Source organism: Amblyomma mixtum, chromosome 6 (genome assembly GCF_055824585.1).
Source record: "Amblyomma mixtum isolate Tamu chromosome 6, ASM5582458v1, whole genome shotgun sequence".
NCBI lineage: Eukaryota > Metazoa > Arthropoda > Arachnida > Ixodida > Ixodidae > Amblyomma > Amblyomma mixtum.
Genome location: NC_143017.1, coordinates 100246056 through 100265139, shown reverse-complemented (window position 1 = coordinate 100265139; position 19084 = coordinate 100246056). Strand labels below are relative to the sequence as shown.

Sequence of the window (19084 nt, the reverse complement as noted above, 5' to 3'; positions counted from 1 at the left end):
TTTTTTTAGTGTTATTGTATCTTGAAAGCCCAGGGTTGCTTGTATTACGGACTGTGTCCTCCTGCCGATAGCCTAGTCTAGGTCGCAGCAAAGGCCTAGTGCAAAAGGCTGAATAAGCAAGTAGAAATAACAGGGCGTGCCCTTTTTATGCAAGGCGTTTCACCCAAGACTTTACACAATTTAAAAAAAAAAACGCTTTTTTACTTGGAAGGGCGGTTTTTTCGGCATAGTGTTCTCAGCGGTGCCGCGCATCAGAAAAAAAGGTAAGAGACACAAACTAGTGCTTACATAACATATAACATATAGGAATAACATATAGAAGTCGAATTTTCAGCTGTTACTGCCAGTCTCCTTATTTATTGAGAGTCCCACAGAAGCAATGTGCATTTCAGTTTTTAGTATTTCGAAAACACAGTTACCCTCGGCACTGTGGCCCAACAATTGGCTATTTTGACGAGCTACGTACACTGGAGAGGTTGCTTTGCCTGCAAGCTTCTCGAAAGCACATGTATTCAGGGATGTAGCCAAAATTTTTTGGGCCGCGGTACCCAGAGTAACCGCATTTTCTTTTTTAAATTTTTTATCGCGCAAATATGCCCTACGGCATAAGACGGTAATGGCTACAACAGCAAGCCGGTGTCGCTATGAATGCCAACAAGGAATGGTATTGAGGCCCGTGGTTTGAGATTCGAGTATCTGGTGGTCGGCTGGGTGGTAGCCCTGAATGCCGAGGTGTCGTTGCGTGCCTCTCGAAGACAAGGGCAAGCTGGCATAAACATTGTTAAATAATACTGGGGCGAATGGATCTTTGAGGTACACCCCTCTTTATGGTCATGTGACCAACACGTTCCTTGCTGATGTGTACGGCAATGGAACGGTCTTCCAAGAACGAAGCCACAAAATTGCGCACACGAGAAGGGAGATGAAGCCAACATAGAATGGCCAATATCGCTGAATCGCTGACGTTGTCATACGCCTCGTGAGCGTCCATGGTTATAACCGTGCGCATTTTGCGAGATCTACCTCCGATCAGCACCATGATTGACAGGTGGTCGAACCCATTCTCAGTACCCAAGTGAGGACGAAAGCCATTCTGAGCTGAGTGGTACCAGTGATAACGTTCAAGCCACCATGACAGCCGTGTAGCTGTCATCACTTCTAGTAGCTTACATTGTGATGACGTAAATGTTTTAACATGCCAGGATCTCGCCCGGGCTTAGGGATGGGCATCATCTTAGCATGCTTCTGTGGTGTTGGGATATCCGCGGACGTCCAAATTGTGTTCAGGACCTCAAGTAACCACTCCAATGCCGGGCATTCGATATTTTTGAAAACCTAATACGTAAGTCCATCCGGCCCAGGAGCTTTACGCAGTTCAGTTTGATTGCAAGAAACTCGGCCATGGTGAACTGCTTCTGCATACCTTCAAGGTCCTCTTTCCTTAGAGTCGAGCCCTCTTCTGAAGGAAGAGTATTCGGATAGATGAACGGCACTTGTGGTTGGTCCAAAGCTAGAAATAAAGTCTTAACGACCTCTGAAGCGAACTCACTTGGCTTCTGTCCCGAAGGAAGACATGCTGAACTTGTGGGGTTTTTTGAACGCTTGCCGATTTGCATGAGACGGAAGGTGTGCCATATCCATGTTGTCGTTGACGATGAGCCAAAAGACGCGTACCAGTCCTGCCATCGCTGGCGAGAAAGCCGCTTTTGAACGCTTGCCGATTTCCATGAGACGGAAGGTGCGCCACATCGATGTTGTCGTTGACGATGAGCCAAAAGACGCGTACCAGTCCTGCCATCGCTGGCGAGAAAGCCGCTTTTGAACGCTTGCCGATTTCCATGAGACGGAAGGTGCGCCATATCGATGTAGTCGTTGACGATGAGCCAAAAAACGCGTCCCAGCCCTGCCATCGCTGGCGAGAAAGCCGCTTTTGAACGCTTGCCGATTTCCATGAGACGGAAGGTGCGCCATATCGATGTTGTCATTGACGATGAGCCAAAAGACGCGTACCAGTCCTGTCATCGCTGGCGAGAAAGCCGCTTTTGGACGCTTGCCGATTTCCATGAGACGGAAGGTGCGCCATATCGATGTAGTCGTTGCCGATGAGCCAAAAGACGCGTACCAGTCCTGCCATCGCTGGCGAGAAAGCCGCTTTTGAACGCTTGCCGATTTCCATAAGACGGAAGGTGCGCCATATCGATGTAGTCGTTGACGATGAGCCAAAAGACGCGTACCAGTCCTGCCATCGCTGGCGAGAAAGCCGCTTTTGGAGGCTTGCCGATTTCCATGAGACAGAAGGTGCGCCATATCGATGTAGTCGTTGACGATGAGCCAAAAGACGCGTACCAGTCCTGCCATCGCTGGCGAGAAAGCCGCTTTTGGACGCTTGCCGATTTCCATGAGACGGAAGGTGCGCCATATCGATGTAGTCGTTGACGATGAGCCAAAAGACGGGTACCAGTCCTGCCATCGCTGGCGAGAAAGCCGCTTTTGGAGGCTTGCCGATTTCCATGAGACGGAAGGTGCGCCATATCGATGTAGTCGTTGACGATGAGCCAAAAGACGCGTACCAGTCCTGCTATCGCTAGCGAGAAAGCCGCTTTTGAACGCTTGCCGATTTCCATGAGACGGAAGGTGCGCCATATTGACGTTGTCGTTGACGATGAGCCAAAAGACGCGTACCAGTCCTGCCATCGCTGGCGAGAAAGCCGCTTTTGAACGCTTGCCGATTTCCATAAGACGGAAGGTGTGCCATATCGATGTAGTCGTTGACGATGAGCCAAAAGACGCGTACCAGTCCTGCCATCGCTGGCGAGAAAGCCGCTTTTGGAGGCTTGCCGATTTCCATGAGACAGAAGGTGCGCCATATCGATGTAGTCGTTGACGATGAGCCAAAAGACGCGTACCAGTCCTGCCATCGCTGGCGAGAAAGCCGCTTTTGGACGCTTGCCGATTTCCATGAGACGGAAGGTGCGCCATATCGATGTAGTCGTTGACGATGAGCCAAAAGACGGGTACCAGTCCTGCCATCGCTGGCGAGAAAGCCGCTTTTGGAGGCTTGCCGATTTCCATGAGACGGAAGGTGCGCCATATCGATGTAGTCGTTGACGATGAGCCAAAAGACGCGTACCAGTCCTGCTATCGCTAGCGAGAAAGCCGCTTTTGAACGCTTGCCGATTTCCATGAGACGGAAGGTGCGCCATATTGACGTTGTCGTTGACGATGAGCCAAAAGACGCGTACCAGTCCTGCCATCGCTGGCCAGTGTAAGAAGTTCAAGCCGTTCATCCAATTCAGCAATGTCATCTGAAGGAACCCCATCAAGAGCTGATGCTTGTGGTTGTTTCGCAGAACGTGCTTTGCTCCGCTTCAATGCTTTACTGTACGTTTGGGTGGCGCTAAGTTCTTCATCAACATCATGTTGTGAGGTGGTGTCATCTTCGCTAAACGACAAGCGTGCAAAGCGGTTCGATGTAGGCAACACACCATTTGACGACTCCTGCATTGGATTACGAAGAGCAGGCTTAGATCGTTTACGCCGTTCCTCTGTGGCGCAGCGCTTCACTGGGCAGTCTTTGCAAGTAATGTCGTGATCGCCCTTACGACAAAGGACAATGTGGTGCTGCTCGGAATCAGAAACCGATTTGAGGTGTCGGCGGGATGCGGGAAAGACGCTCTCAAATGTCCTGGCCGGAAGCAGCGATAACAATGAACGACTCCAGGTTTGTAGAGACGGCGCTGCAAAATGCCCCCATATAATGTAATGCTAGTCGGAGCAGATAAGGCCCCTGCAGAGTGACAAGACAAGCACGTCCCTTGCCCATGTAGAGAGCTTCCACCACCTTATGTGTGGAACAACCTGACACCGGACACAATTTAACGCCGAAGATCTGAACCAGATTCCGGGTGAGCTTGAACAGTCACGATGGTCAAAGCAGAGGCAGGCAAAGTCTTCAGTTGGTGGAGGCGGTCGACAATGATTAGCGAGCGCACCCAAACGGTCACGGTGTTGGTGTGGAGGTGAATTGCGAAGACTTGAAATCATTGCGTTCTCGGGCACTTGTCGAAGGTCGGCTGAAGGAGACGGTGTGACAAGGTTGACACATCGAAGCATTCCCGTTGCTTAACAACCATCTTGTATAGCGGCGATACGCCAGGTTGAGACGACAGGCGGCCTCTATTCTGAGCGGTTCCTTGCAAGAATGTTTTAGATTGTCATGTCATTTCGGCAGCACGTTTGATAGAAGATTTAGAGCCTGCAGGATAGGAGCGTTTCATCGTATCTCTAGACCGCTGCAGCTGCGGGAGCGGCGGGGCCACACCTGACCTCGGCGAAGGTCGCCGACTATGGGTAAGGCGAGCCCGCGATCAGTGGCGGCTAACCACCGCACGCAACAAAGCTGCGGCGATCGCTTTACAGGAAATCGCTGGCCAAGTGGTCAAAATTGACAGAGAGCACAAGAAATACATCCGATCTAGGCTGCACTTCATCTTCTTCCCCCAGACGCGTTCTCAATATTCTAAAAACTGATGTGGATATTAATTACGGTGCGCTACGCAACTCTCAATAATTAAGAAGCCTAATGGTAATAGTTAAAAAATTAACTGTTGAATGTTTTTTAACCACCCTGCTAGTCAGCACTTCTTGTTTCTTATGTACTACACCACTGAAACGCTATGCAAAAAAAAAACGCTCTTCTACCTCAAGAATTCTATTTTTAATAATTACGTAGAAGTATTAGGTGAAACACCGTGTATATGCAGTGTGTCGCATACGTAATAAAGTTTGTCAACCACTTTATAATCTTCAAGCCTGAGCTGACTGAAGGGATTCTTGTATCATGTAAGTACGCTTGTACCCTGAAAATATTTTTTGTACCGCAGCAGTAAGAAGTAAAGCAACAATAAATATTCGGAAACTTATGTACTTGTGTGCAAATTCGTATGCGCATTCCCGACATCGGTGATGTTCCCTCTCATAAGGCTTAGTTCCAAAGTGGCTTGTTATCAATGTTCGTGACCTTGTGTGAACAAATACAGTATCTGGGCTAGCATGCTTCCTCTCCTCTAGTGTCTTCGCTCAAGACAAACTGCGAATAATCAAAGACCGAAGTATTCTCACCCAGTTAGAAACACGACAATATCATCACTTTTGAACATATCTTCTTTGTATGCATACAAGTTGAAATTGTACAGCGTGCTGTCCAACATAAAGGATTGGTTGTGTTGCCATCTTTCGATGAACGTTTCTGTTTGTTCCTGCAAAAATCAAAAACGACTTTGCTCACGTTCTGTCGCAGTGTTTTTTTCTAAGCTTTACGCTACACAGTTACTCTTCCAGTTCTCAGTTTTTAGCGTTAAATAAAAGCTAAAGGGCTATTATATATCAACTCTGGATAAGGATTTCTGGATAATCTGGATAAGGAATATCTGGATAAGGAATTTCCAGGGCCTAGAGGTAACGCATCAGTTTGTCTAATATGGCAGCGCTATGACGACCGCTTCTGGGCGGAGCCTAGGTATAAGATCGCGCCCGTTTTGCAATTACGCGATAAACACGTCGCGAGTTACTGTAATACATGGGAAAACAGCTAGAATAAAAGCGAAGCGGTGAAGGGAGAAAATTTAAAATTAGCTACATCGGCGTCGGAGGCTTGTACGACAGATGAATGACAGAATTAGAAGCGCTAGTTTTAGCACTTAGCGCTACGTAAGCAAGATTCGGCGGCTCTCACACGGCTTTCGAGGAAAACAACATAGAAACCATTTAGCCGTAACCTAAGTTTCAACTGCTAAAGCAGGCCTCATTTTGCGTTTTGTCGTCAGTATAAATTTTAACCATCGCGGGCTATTTGAATACCGATATATATTTCTAATCGTGATGTACAAATGAAAAGCCCCGCGTTCCCCAAGTACTACTTTCTCGGCGCAGCTGCGCCTTGCCCTAACCAGAGAATGCACTACTGTGATATGACTTTTCCCTAAGATTCCTTTAGGTTCTTACCATGGCTCGCATGCCCGCATATTTCCACTGACGGCGAAGGCATGCCGCAATAATGAAGTGCAAAAATAAGTATAACGAAATGTAAGACATGATGTTGGGCTAGTCGGTTCATGGTTAGAGCGAAACAAAACTGCGCGAAGAAGACGGGACAAAAGAAAGGCAAGAAAGGAAAGAAAGAAAGAAAGAAAGTCACAGTTTGCTGTGATTGCCTTTATAAGCACCCTGCTTTTACAAAATAAAGTCAGTTGGAAGTCTGCGCTTTGTGTGTGTGTATTCGTGCCTTTCTTTTGTCCCGTCTTCTTCGCGCAGTTTTGTTTCGCTCTAACGAAATGTAGCTCGAGTAAATCATTATCTGATCTTGCCTCTAGTCCGTGGATGGCGAATCAACACACACGCACGCCGCCTGCCGTTGTTCTTAGTGTTGTTAACAAATAGCGCCTCGTATTTAGGTGCACGCCCGCCCTTTCATTAGAAACAGATGCTTGATAGCTAATAATAACTGCGCTCTCCTCGTCCTCCAAGCGTTTCGCTACACTGCGTGCAAACTTCTTGCTGCCAAGCTCTGTATGTATTATTGGCACCAGAAAACTCGCACAGTGGTTCTAACAGCTTCTTTCATCTCGTCAGCGTGCACACGTTCCTGTAACCTAGCTCTTAAAAGTTATATTTTTTCGCTAAACCTCTCAGAACAACGTCTGAGCGTAGTGGCGAACCACTGCCTCAAAGCAGCAAATGGGGTCGTTTCGATTACCAATCCCTAATACAACATTTTGGGCGAGTTGGTTACCTACATTCATTATTACAGCGCAAAGACGGCACAGAACAAGAAGGGGACACAACAGCGCTGACTGTCACGCTGTTGTGTCCCCTTCTTGTTCTGTGCCGTCTTTGCGCTGTAATAATGAATACCAATCCCTCTTAAACTAGGTCGTGGTGCCGCGACTGCATAGAGTCCATTTCGTGAAAATAACAAAAAAATACCGTCCTCCGGGCTCTGCTGCTTCTGATTAATGCGATATGCTGTTGTCGCTGACACCAACTGTCTAAAATGCTGCAACACAGCCAAATAGGAAGGCCCTATCAACTTTATTAAACTGTGAAATAGGACAAGGCCGCTCGAAGTTACGTATAACGCACGACTTGCAGGAACAATTGAAAACGCCGCTCGTCTACTTCATGTGCTCTGGAGCACGTCGCGTAGCGTGGACTGCACTTACTGAATATATAATGATCCCGGTGACGACAACCTGAAGCCGCAGAATATTGTCTTGGAATGTTTGAAGCTTTAGGTTCACCTAAAATCGAAAGAAATGTTTCCAGTTAATTCTCCTTTGCTCTAACTCTCTCTCTGTCTTTATATATATGCGAAATTGGGAAGCCCTTCATTTAGTTAAATATTCACTGCGAGTGGACGTTTCGGACAGGGCCTGTCCTTTCTCAGCACGAGATAGGACAGGCTGTGTCCGAAACGTCGACTGGTAATAAATTTTTACCTAAACAAATTGTTTCCCAGTTTCGAATTTTACCTCTAGAAACCAAGTACGTTTTACCGTAGCAAAGGCCTTCGTTAGAACGTCACGAAATTCTGACGAAGGTCATTCCGCGGCTGAAACGCCAATAAATTGTTTCAATTGTTGCAAACGTTGGTCTGCATTTTTGCCACTACAACTTACCGAATAGAGATTTCCTTACAGTCCTTATAGATTCTTATAGACCATTCCTTACGATGACAATAGCGAGGGCAAGCATTTGAATTTTAGATTGGCAAAGAAACTAAGGTCAGAGCCGTAGTTTGCACCGACTTGGGTTAACATTTCGGGGCTCTGCAATAATTCGGTCGCCTCGGCTGATATACTAAGACTGTGCACAAATTAGCGTCATGTTTTCATTTTACCTGGATGACAACTTACATGCTTCATTTCTTTTCTCTTGCAAATAGTCACCATTTTGTGCACGGTTTAAAAAGGCTTTATCGTTGTAATTTCAATTTTTTTTTTTCAGATTTTAAGCCTGCCGCTGTGCATTGTGGGGCTGCCAGCGTAAAAGCTCCTGCCGGCAAAAGCGGTTTCTGGTAGCTGTGGTAACTCTCCCCATTTTTATTTTACTGGTAGCTTTTGTAAAAACACTTTATTGCTCGCAACTGTAGTTTAACGAAATCTATGTACCTTGGTTAATGTTACGCTCATTACTGCCACTGAGTGACGGCTAGATGGCGTAACAGCCTTTTTGTTAATTTAGTTGCACAGAGTTACTATAACTTTATATTGTGTCCCCGTAGTTAGGGTTTATTGGCGTCGTCTACATGAAAAAAGCCGAACATGTAGAAAAATTTGGTCTTAATTTATGTTGATCATTATTTCAGCGCCACGCCAAGGTATTGGTTTATTTCGGGAAAGAGCTTTCACTTGATGCCAAAAAGTGCAGTTGATAACAGTCGGCAAAATAAATCTTTTTTTTCTCAGCTTGTTATAAGTTTTGAAGAAGTGAACGCTTTGTATCTGGTATCAAGAAGATCAGTCCACGTTTTTTGAGCTTCTGCCGGACAAAAAATATATATTTCTTCAGCAAAGCGTTCAGCCTGAGCAAACTTAGTACGCGAAAAAATGTTAAGGGCAGGCTTGATCAGATTGTCTGGAAGGATTTACGATCGCTGAGCTTGTTTTTAAACCGATGTTAATGAACTGCTTACTTAACAAGCAATTTCACAGAATTGCCTATTACGTGTAAGGTACGTACGTGTGTTACGTTAAGCGGTGATTCAAGCAGATGCTTGGATCACCTATGTTTTCTGTCAGACTGTAAAACCATTCACGTTGTATGCAAGGGAACGTTGACGCCGATAATGTCTCGAAGTTCGCACAACACCGAAACAATGTAAAGCAGTAATTGATGCAGGCAGGAATTCTACATAAAGAAGTAGTGCTTAATAAGTACGAGCCAGTTTTTTTCGTTAAGCAATACGCTGCTTTTGAGTATCGCGATAGAAACCACAGCTCTACTCACGAATGCTACGAGGACGGAGATATACTGCACAAGATCTTGTTTTTTTGCCTTGAAAGCATTAAAGAATGTTGAATCCACAGCAATGCGCGCCTCACAGGTGGCATTTATGGGGTCTGAAAAGCAAAATTCAGCGACAAGTGAAAAACCCGTATTCATTTCTCTGTTAGCTGCGATCTAGTTTTGTTTTATTTTGCTGTGGTGAATAACAGGAGAATCCCGACAGAGATTCTTTTAGAATGAATCGCGACAAATGCGTCATTTCACTTTACTCGCTTGCGTCATGGGTAGTGGAGGGTGAAAGGAAATGGTGAACGCCCCCGCCGAGCGGACACCGGGAACCAGCAGCAGCCGATAGTTTGCAAGGCATCATCACGGCTTGAGAAGCGGGAGCCACGCAGAGAGGTCTTCCAGCTTAAAATCAGGCAACTTCACAGCAAGAAACTCTGCGACATACAGCAATACAAGCACCGATCGCCTGCAATAAGCGCTTCCTTTCACAAAAAAAAAACGCAGTCCGTGCATTCTGCAACAGTTTCTTTTCGGATTCTTTATTTTGCGTCTTTGCAGTTCATGAATTAGTTTTGGATGCAAGAAACAGGCACTGGCGCTGCTTCAAAGTTTGGCAATCTCCGCTGCCAGCACAGGTGGCCGTTGCCACTGAAAAATAAGATAATCGATCATAACAAAGCCGCTTTCAAATGTAGCTCCATAATGACGTTCTTAGCTGCTTATTCGTGCAGTGCTGGGGCCGCTTTAACACGCAAAACTCTGCTACCTGCAGTAACGCCTCTATCTTACAGCTGTCTAAGTCTCTCTACACCGAAGAAAGTGCCAGCACTGAAACAAGGTATTGAAAGCAAAAACATCTAGATCTACGATGGCTTGGTGTGGTTTATGTGGTTTACCATCCCGGAGGGACTCAGGATATGAGGAATGCCGTAGTGGAGGGCTGCAAATAATTTCGATCACCTGGGGTTCCTTAACGTGCACTGACATCGCACAGAACGCGGGCCTCTAGCATTTTACCTCCACCGAAATGCGACCACCATGGCCAGGATCGAAGCCGCGTCTGTCGCGTCAGCAGCCGAGTGCCACAACCACTAAGCCACTGCGCCGGCGCTTTTGCCGAACAAATGAAGCAATGCTACAGTAAGGCATTTTCGTTTCGTTGACCGCTAGGAATACAAGTTGAATAATAGTAAGGAAGCCATGACAGTACTCCTAGATTGTACAAGACGCGAACCGATATTATACCATTCTCTTACAAAAACTCGTGAGGCTGTAAAATTGTAGAATGCAAAAAATACCGCCACCAACTTATTGAAGAAATTAAGCAAGCGAGGTTAAACAACTGCGAAAAGTTATCCACATCTGTTTCCAGCAACCTCATGAAAATTTCGCAAGAGGCCAGAAACCTTACGCACTGCTGCTGCCATACAGGCGATTAATCTTGTTTCCTCACCCCAAAGAAACCTTTTGACGATGAAGCAGCCGATGTATTCAGTAAGCATTTCATACAGAACGAAAAATATAGTCCTGCTTGCCTACCTGGACACGTGCTTGCCTTCCAAAACCTACTATACTGAACTAATTGCCAATGTCGCTAACTACACTGCTTGAAGTTGCAGAACTAATATGAGGGTCCATAGCGCAGAAAGAAGGGACAAGGCAGAAGCGCTAATCTTGACGAAAAACATAGCGTCTGGATTCATTGATATTAAGTCTATCCCTATAAAGTATATTCCTGATCTAATCTCTGGCATTCTAGCCCATATTATTAATAACATGCTTCAGACCGGAATATTTCCAGAGGAGCCCAAAATAGCCAAAGTGTGCTCAATTCATCACGGTGAAATTGATCACTAAGCCAATAATTTCCGTCCAGTATCAAAGCTCCATGTCTTATCAAAAGTTTTTTAAAGCATCGTAAACATAAAGCTGGACGTTTTTAGATCAAAACATAGCATTATGTATGAGGTACAATGCGGATTTCAAAAAGAAGTCAACGGAACAGGCATTACTGAACAGTAAAAATGAAATAACACATATTACGCTGCGAAGACTATACAATAGGAATATTTTTGAATCTACAAAAGGCCTTTGATTGTGCAGACCATGAAATATTAGTTATTAAGCTCTATGAATATTTGAAGTGAGTGGGCGAATTGATTTAATTGATTTTGCATTGTGACGGTGAAAGCACTCCAAAAGACAAGGACGACAGAATAAGAGGGACATATGAAGCGCATCGTATGTCCCTCTTAGTTCTGTAGTCCTTGTCTTTTTGAGCGCTTTCACTGTCAGAGTAAGTTCTATGACTACCGTATTCGAGTTGTAACATTAGACCTAATGGGAAAAATGATAGAATATGTTACAATAAATAATGCATCTTCAACAATTGCGCTCTATGGATCAACAAGCGCTGTATGAAGTATAGCAAGGGTCAATTCTTCGACCTATATTGTTCAATCAGCGCATGAATGATATTGCAATATACAAAGTTCATCAAAATTATGTACGTACACGATACCAATGTTTTCTTTTCCGACAGATCGAGCGAATAATTTTCTCAACTCATTGTCCCACAGGCTGCATAATAATAAGTTAAGATTAAACACTAAAAAAGCTATATATGGAATCTTTGCACCAATAAATAAGACTCTGTTTTGAAACATTGCCACACTGTTGTGCAATAATCAGTTAGAGCAAGTATTACGCAAAATGTTTGGATTTATGGTTTCACAGTAACTTATCTTGGAATACTCATGTCAGCCGTCTGGAGAGGGAGCTAAGCCGGGCAGTAGGCTGTCCCTATAAGAATAAAACCTCGTTCCTCTCTCATTAAAAAAATCTTGTATTACTCTCTGTTCTACACTAGGCTCTCTTCCTACGCAGCGGTCTGGGAACTACAACACCTCAAAAATATTTTCATTTCATTACAGAAGAAAATATGGAGAACATTTGGAAACTTCTTTGGCAGAAATCACCTTCTTCCTCCAAGTTCGGTCTTTTAAGAACAATTTATGAATGTAAACAGGCCTATTGTTACAAATCCTTACTAGACATAAACTACAATAAGCCTTTTATAACTAAAAATCCAGAGTTAAGTTCAAAGTATTCTCTTCGTAGAGGACTCAGAGGACACCAGCCGCGACTCGTAGAACAAACTACGGCGTTAGTAAATTTTTACAAATCTGTGGTCAGAAACTTGCTTAAAGCCCTATGGCTTATTTGACATATGCATTTGCATTGTTTCATATTGTTCACTCGGCTTTGCTGCACCTGAAAAAGTATATTGCTTTTTTTGTATGACTGCTGTTAGTGCTACTAAGTACCAGACATTTAAAAAATTGCTGGTAGCACTATTTTTATTTCGTCTTTTTTAACTGTGTGTAATTATTCTCTGATGTCTGGTTATTGCAAAACAATCAGCAATGTTACAATGTATGTTAATTTAGCGCGTTATATTTCTTATGGCTGATTCCTTTATTATTCTGACCTTGCATAACCCAAATTTACGGTCAGCAAATTTCGGTGTTTGCGATTTGTATTGACGTTTTAGAGTGCTGTTGTGACTGCTGTTCTAGCACGTTCCTTTACCTACTCACCGAAGTTCACCTGGAGCGAAAGTCTTTGTCAGGCACTGTAGCCTTTAGCTTTACCTCTGGCTATCAATCGTGAGGCTGCGCGTGCCATAACTTATCTTCCTCGTATCACACACATACCCATTCTGCAAGCGTAAGCTCAACCTAATACTTTAAGTTAAATAATCGACCAGCGGGAGGCAAACAGAGCACACAAGATGTCGCTTCAACTTCATAGTTTACAGACTCTTCCTCCATGGTCATGCTGTCAACTCACTAACAATCGCTCCTCTGCTTTGGCGGCCGATATCTGCCGCGCATCTACCTTCAGGGTGCATAATATACACCGATGCATCACACACAACACTGCAGGAAGTTACCACAGTTTACAGTCCCTCTCATCCTCATCTTACCTCCCGCACTACATATAGCGCGAATACTTGCTCCCCATTTGTCTTGGAGCTTCAAGCGATACACACTGGAATTCCTTCCCTTCCACTCATACCCACTTTCGATATTGTTCATATTTTGCACTGACTCCTTTGCCTCCCTTAAGCAGCTTCAGGCTGTCCGGCGAGCATTCCCAATTACACAATTCGTTCACCTACTTTGCACAAAATACCCCTGTTCTGTGCGTATACACTGGATTCGCGGCTACGCTCACGATCCGCATAATATTCATGTGGATACAATGTAGATACCTTGACACGTCAGACATCCCGACACCTTCTCCTCATCCCCCAAATCCGTTCCTGTCCCACGCTTCGAGAAACAGGCTCTGCGTAAGCAAACACGCACTCTAAATCCTCCGTGTTCGTACCCTCTCCTCCGTAGTCTCACTCGGGAGGAGGAGGTACCTGTGCGTTGGATTCGGGCAGGAGCGGCTCTGACTCCTTCTGTGTGTCATCGGTGGCCTGACAAGAGCTTAGAAGTGACTGACAAGTGTATCCATTGTGGTGCTGCTCGAGACTAGTGTGACGAAAAACATTTGCTTTGGGCTGGCCCGGCTACAGCCTCCGTGAGACGACGCTTCTTAAGGAAGGTAGGCCTGCGATGGGACGTTGCAGGCGACTATTGGAAGTGGACTCATGATAATCGCTTTACCGAGAACTTTTACCACTTTTTAAGCGAGGCTTGTTTACACTCCTTCTAACTTTCTCTCCCTTTCTCATTATGCCTAATGGCAAACATGTCGGATTAAAAAAAATCTACAATGCAGGTTAAAAAAAAAAGATCTCTGCCTCTCCCGTAACCGAGAGTAGAGTAAGCATGCAATGTTTACGGGCATAACACATTGGTTGTAGATGATACTAGTCAAAATCTTGAAATGGGTCTAGTGTTCAACACACCACACAACACCACACCACACTCTTCTTGTTACGTCGAAGCGATCGCCTGCAATAGTGCGGGCTTAGGTAGGCAGCCGCAAACCGTGGCGGCCTTGTCGCTTTCGGGAGCGGCCGCATAATCATGGCGTTGTCGGCAGGGGCGAGCCGTCTTCTGCTGTGGCGTATCACTCGCAAAGCGATCGCTTTCCGCAAGACGCTTCCTACCTCTCCTTTCATCAGGCTCCATTGCTCGGCTTAAGCAGCTGTGACGGTGGCGGCATTTAAATGCAGGACGATGCAGAAGCGTACGCGGACACGACGAGACGCAGGCCTGACACGAATGTATATGCAGCGCGTTCGAATACTCCGCGAGCGTGTATACATCTGCCTGCCAAAGGGGGAAACGTCATGAGCTGAAGTCCCAGCGGCCGGTCTTTTACATACGTGAGTGTGGGACCGCGGCGCCATCCTTGGGGACGGCGCGGAAGCAGTTTTTCCGCCCAAAGACCTTCTCGCCCTGGAGCTCCCATCTTGCTCTAAGCGGCCCTCTCTCAAAGCCCCTAACAAATCACGTATGAGTCTCGTTAAATCTCGTACGGTGCCCGGATGCTCTCGTTTCAGTGCCCGGATGTTGGCTCTCGGTCTCGGCATGACTTCACCACACTGCCGACAACGGGAGCTAAAAGCATTTCATGCTTACAATAAAGATTGAGTCCTCGTGGCATTTTCAAGTACGGTCAGGCCTCGGCCATTACCAACAGTGATAATCACGGTTGGTATATTTTAATGATGATTTCCATTTACTCTCATTGTATCCTTTATGGGGTTCAACATCCCAAAGCGACTCAGGTTATGAGGGTTACAAGAGACTCTGACTTTTACCATGCAGCCATCGCAATTGCTCGGCTGCTCGGCTGCTGATGCGAAACCCGTGGATTCGATCCCGGCCATGGCGGCCGCACTTCGATAGAGGCAAAATGTTAGAGGCCCGTTTGCTTTGCAATGTCAGTGCACGTTAAAGTCAGGTGGTCCAAATTGTCCACAGTCCTCCACGAGCGTCCTACGGAGTCTGAGTCATTTGGGACATTAAATTCCATAAACCATAAAACCATTCTTATCATGCACAGACCTGCTGGTAACAGGTGTGGTGGCGCTTGATAAAGTGACGAACGATAGGAAAGTATAGACTAGGAACGGAGTCACAAAATCTAGATCTGGCAATCAAGGATTCTTGCACAAATAGCGAGTTGCGAAGTACGTTTCCAGTGAATTTCCTTCGTGCATGGCGTGCAATCATAGCGCCATCATGAGGCGCCCACTGAAACTCCAACACGCAATGTACGACGATGGTCCAACTGATGGCACGCCCCTAGTGATTGCACAGATGTCTTAGAAACGTATCTTTGAGTTATGTACTGATGCGTTCATGAATAAATCAATTATGAGCATGTAAATTACAGATGTTTTAATTAAGCGAGTACCCAAGGAACGCCAAACCGCCAAGCCGCGCCTATATGCCCGGTACACCACAGCTTTCACTCTTTAATCAGGTTCAACAGTAGTTACACCACAGCTAATTATTGTTCTTTTATTGTTGTAGACGTGTTTTTTTTTTTGATGGGGTGGCGCGGCCCCTTGTATTGTCCCTTGCACCTATTTAGCTTTTCCAAGTATGCAACTTCTGCACTTGGAGTCCTGCGTTCCGTAATGTATGATATTATATTGAATATTAGCCCCCTGCCAGATAGCTGACATGAGTAACGGAATTTTAGTAACGATAATTCATGTTTACTTATTCTCGAATGACCAATACATGTAACTAAATGTCGCGATTTTTATGCTTGGTAATAGATGTCCGCTAGTGTACAGTTAAAGGTAATAAGTAGCTTCCAGGCTTCATTGCCGGTCTCAAATTTTGAGACATTTATGCTACACTGTTCTTTTTTTTTTCAATGTTAATGCAATGGTATATAGAGGCTCTCTTTCCTCCAGGATGAAAAGCGTTTGAATATTAAGAACTGTTGATTTACATTATAACACCAGTCAACTTACAAGGATTCCTTCCAGATCTTCCTTCGGGGTTAATTTTAGCCTTATTTTGGTCGTCACTCAAAGTCATGCTCAAAGCAGCACCAGTACCTGCGGAAGAACCAAGAAAGGCTTTTGACGAAATGGGCGCCAACATCGCATATACCGGGTATCCTAGCTAACTAGCTAGCTTCGAAATGCGAATTTCGAAATCAGCACCCGCACAGCAATCCCACAGCAGAATTAACATATCGTACACAACAGAGTGCCCATTTTGGTGACACCCCTGCCTGCCTCACGGTTAATGAGTAAAAAATTGGTTCTGAGGAAAGTAAATGGCACAGTAACTGTCTTGCATATCTCGGTGGACACCGGAACCGCTCCGTAAGGGATGGGATAAAGGAGGCAGTGAAAGAAGACAGGAAGAAAGAGGTGCCGTAGTGGAGGTCTGCGGAACAATTCCAGCCAGCTGAGTACGTGCGTCATTTCTGATTTTACATGGCGCCTACGGTGTCGTGGTGTCCGTGAAAGGACTTCGTGTTCGACTTCAATGTACTTTCTAGGACCAGTCCTGAGACCGTAGTTGACGCGGCGCCTTCAATAGTCGGTTTGTCCGAAGTCTATTGTGCGGCTCATAAGAGGGCTCAGGCCCTAAAAGTTACCAAGGGCTCATGCCGAAAGTTACCAACGTGGCCTGCCTCTTTCCACCCTCATACGTGACCAATGGGGCCCTCGTCCAAGCCTTTAACGAACAAGGAAAGGCGCTCACCGTCACCTTGGTGAGATGAGTTCCCAACGTGGAGTCCTACCGGAACACGGTACGTAAAAGGGGAGATAGCTGCGTCGAACGCCGTTCCTGACCACCTCCGGGTTGCTGGTAAACGCAACACCTTTTACTACAGAGGAATGCAACAGTTCTACTAGCGGTGGGGCTCCACAGGTCACTTCAGGGCGCAGTCTATGGCGTCATTCCGTAGTCGCTGTGGCGTCCATTGCCACCCTGGTGATGGCTGTGCACTTTCTTTTCAGCCATGTAGAGACGACGACTCCACCGTGGCATCTTCTCTGCGCCGTTTAGCTTAGCTTAGCTAGGCTTAGCTAAGCTCCTGCGTACGCTAAGGCGTACGCAGCGCCAGGGCCTTCTGGGCCGGCCAACGCATGCGCGACAACCCGTGCAGAAGAGGACATGGACGCTATAAAGCGTGCCTACACTTGTACCGGGTAGGTTCCGACCTCTTCCAAAGCGGCGAGTATGATGGCGTGGCTTCACAGACTCCCGCTGATGCTGGGTGCCTGCGTAGGGGAATAGGGGGGGGGGGGGGGGTTCGCCTTTCCTTCTGTGTCCTGCTGCTCCCGGCTGCTAGCATATTGCTCGGATGCTACATGGTGACAAATGTCCACCAAAACCATTGCCCTCTTATCTCTTAAGTACACAGCTCACGCAGTTCTTCCAGGGCGCGCAGATTAACTGGCGCTCACAGGTATAAAGCGCAGCGCTCAACGTGTTGGCCCCAACCTTGGGAAATCAGAGAACAGCTTAGTGGACGCTAGGGGTTCCTTGTGCTTGGTAGAGCGCGCACCCAGCGCGCCAGGAAAATTATAGAAGCCTTCCATATCTTCAAAGGTGGTGACAGCTGTGCTAACGACTTATCCATAATGTTACGTCATGGCAAGCCGATGAAGACCGAATTATGAAGGATGGTGACGGTATGATCTTAATGGAGCTGACGACCTCGCGCGAGCGCTGGGGCCCACGCTGCTGCACAGTCGGCCGTCTTCTATTCTGCCACAGCGTGGGCGAAATCGGCTACCTGGAATCAGTTAAGTGATCGCACGTGTTTGGTTATTTTTATTTTGACTTGTTTTTCCAACCTTGTATCACATTTCAGGAGGACACAGGGGCGCAATAAAAGTTATGAACCAACACGCCCAAATACAAATACTTCTGAGTTGTATCACATTTTTTTTAACCTTTTTCTTCCTATAGTTCCGTACCCTTCTTAAAAACATTGTGTCTGTGTCTTCTTCCTTTGCACTCATCCCTTTGTTGCGCAGAATCCTCTAAGATGCATCCTCTGCAACTTACCCAGCTCAGCATAATCGTGCGTTTTCGAAAGCATTGAGTGAGCCAGCATTACTGTCAGCTGTGAGCGATATCAGCGAAGTGTGTGTGGTCTGTGCACCTTATAAATGAAAAAAAATCCCAGAAAAAAGTTCCGTAGGGTGCATTCGAGCCCAGCAGTTTCTCGTGGGAAGCGAGTATGGAACCTCATAGACACGACGAGTTTCCTGTTTCGTTATTACCGGGCACATAGTAATGACGAGTGCCGTTAGCATGGCACTCGTCAGCAATAGCAGTCGTCGTTAGCAATAAGCAAGGCGCCGTTAGCATGGCGAACCGCTTGTTAGCGCATTCAGACCTTTCTCTTGCAGACCGTGACCCGTCATTTTTTCCTTTCCGGCTTTCGGGTGATACACGCTTGTTTCTCTCGGTCTTGAAGAAAGAAAAACGAGGGAAAAGTGGGCTCATAACGAACGAACTGAACGAAAAGGAATGAACGCTGGTTTACAGGCCGGACTACATGGCGCTGTGGCCCGTGGGCAGAGGCTCCTTTCTTTTCCTGCCTAGTAATGGCTGCACTGCCACAGAAAGTCGTCCGTTAGTATATATCCCATTATAGCATACTACACAAAGCAGTTAGTTACCTTGAACAACGGTACCAGACGTATCTTTGGCATTTTGGTCTCTCCCTACAATAGGCAAGATCTCGTGCTTGACTCCTCTTCCCTTGTGAAGTTCTGTGGCCAGTGACGGCTGTATTCGCTCGGTAGGGCCTATAATTCCGAACTTCATGGAAGCAAAAACAAAGCACCTCTTTATGAAACGCTTTTAACATTGCATTTACGCAGCCGAAGGCACCAGAAAACATGAAAATGCACTCAGTGTTGCTTTTCTACGTTAACATATCCGTCTAAAACAACATGTATAACTCAGTGCGGTACTTTTATTTTTTTCGTGAGAGGTGAACCACTTATACCTGATACAATCAGCAGGAGAACTTGTACATTTGCGCTATCCTGTGGTGGGCTTTGAGGGAGCGATTATGGGTGTATGGACGAGCCGATGTGCACATTCTG

General features: G+C 46.0%; 1 protein-coding gene across 1 annotated transcript in view; it reads right to left on the bottom strand.

Moving 5' to 3' along the window:
• The window catches only part of LOC149339852 (venom metalloproteinase antarease-like TtrivMP_A), a 46136-nt gene that overhangs the window by 12995 nt on the left and 14057 nt on the right, over positions 1-19084 (bottom strand). Inside the window, exons 4-8 of the mRNA XM_089551008.1 lie at positions 18653-18794; positions 15971-16057; positions 9007-9119; positions 7221-7298; positions 5122-5258 (exon numbers count right to left, since the gene is read on the bottom strand). Coding sequence (XP_089407134.1) covers positions 5122-5258; positions 7221-7298; positions 9007-9119; positions 15971-16057; positions 18653-18794 — 557 coding nt within the window. The remainder of the gene's footprint in view (positions 1-5121; positions 5259-7220; positions 7299-9006; positions 9120-15970; positions 16058-18652; positions 18795-19084) is intronic.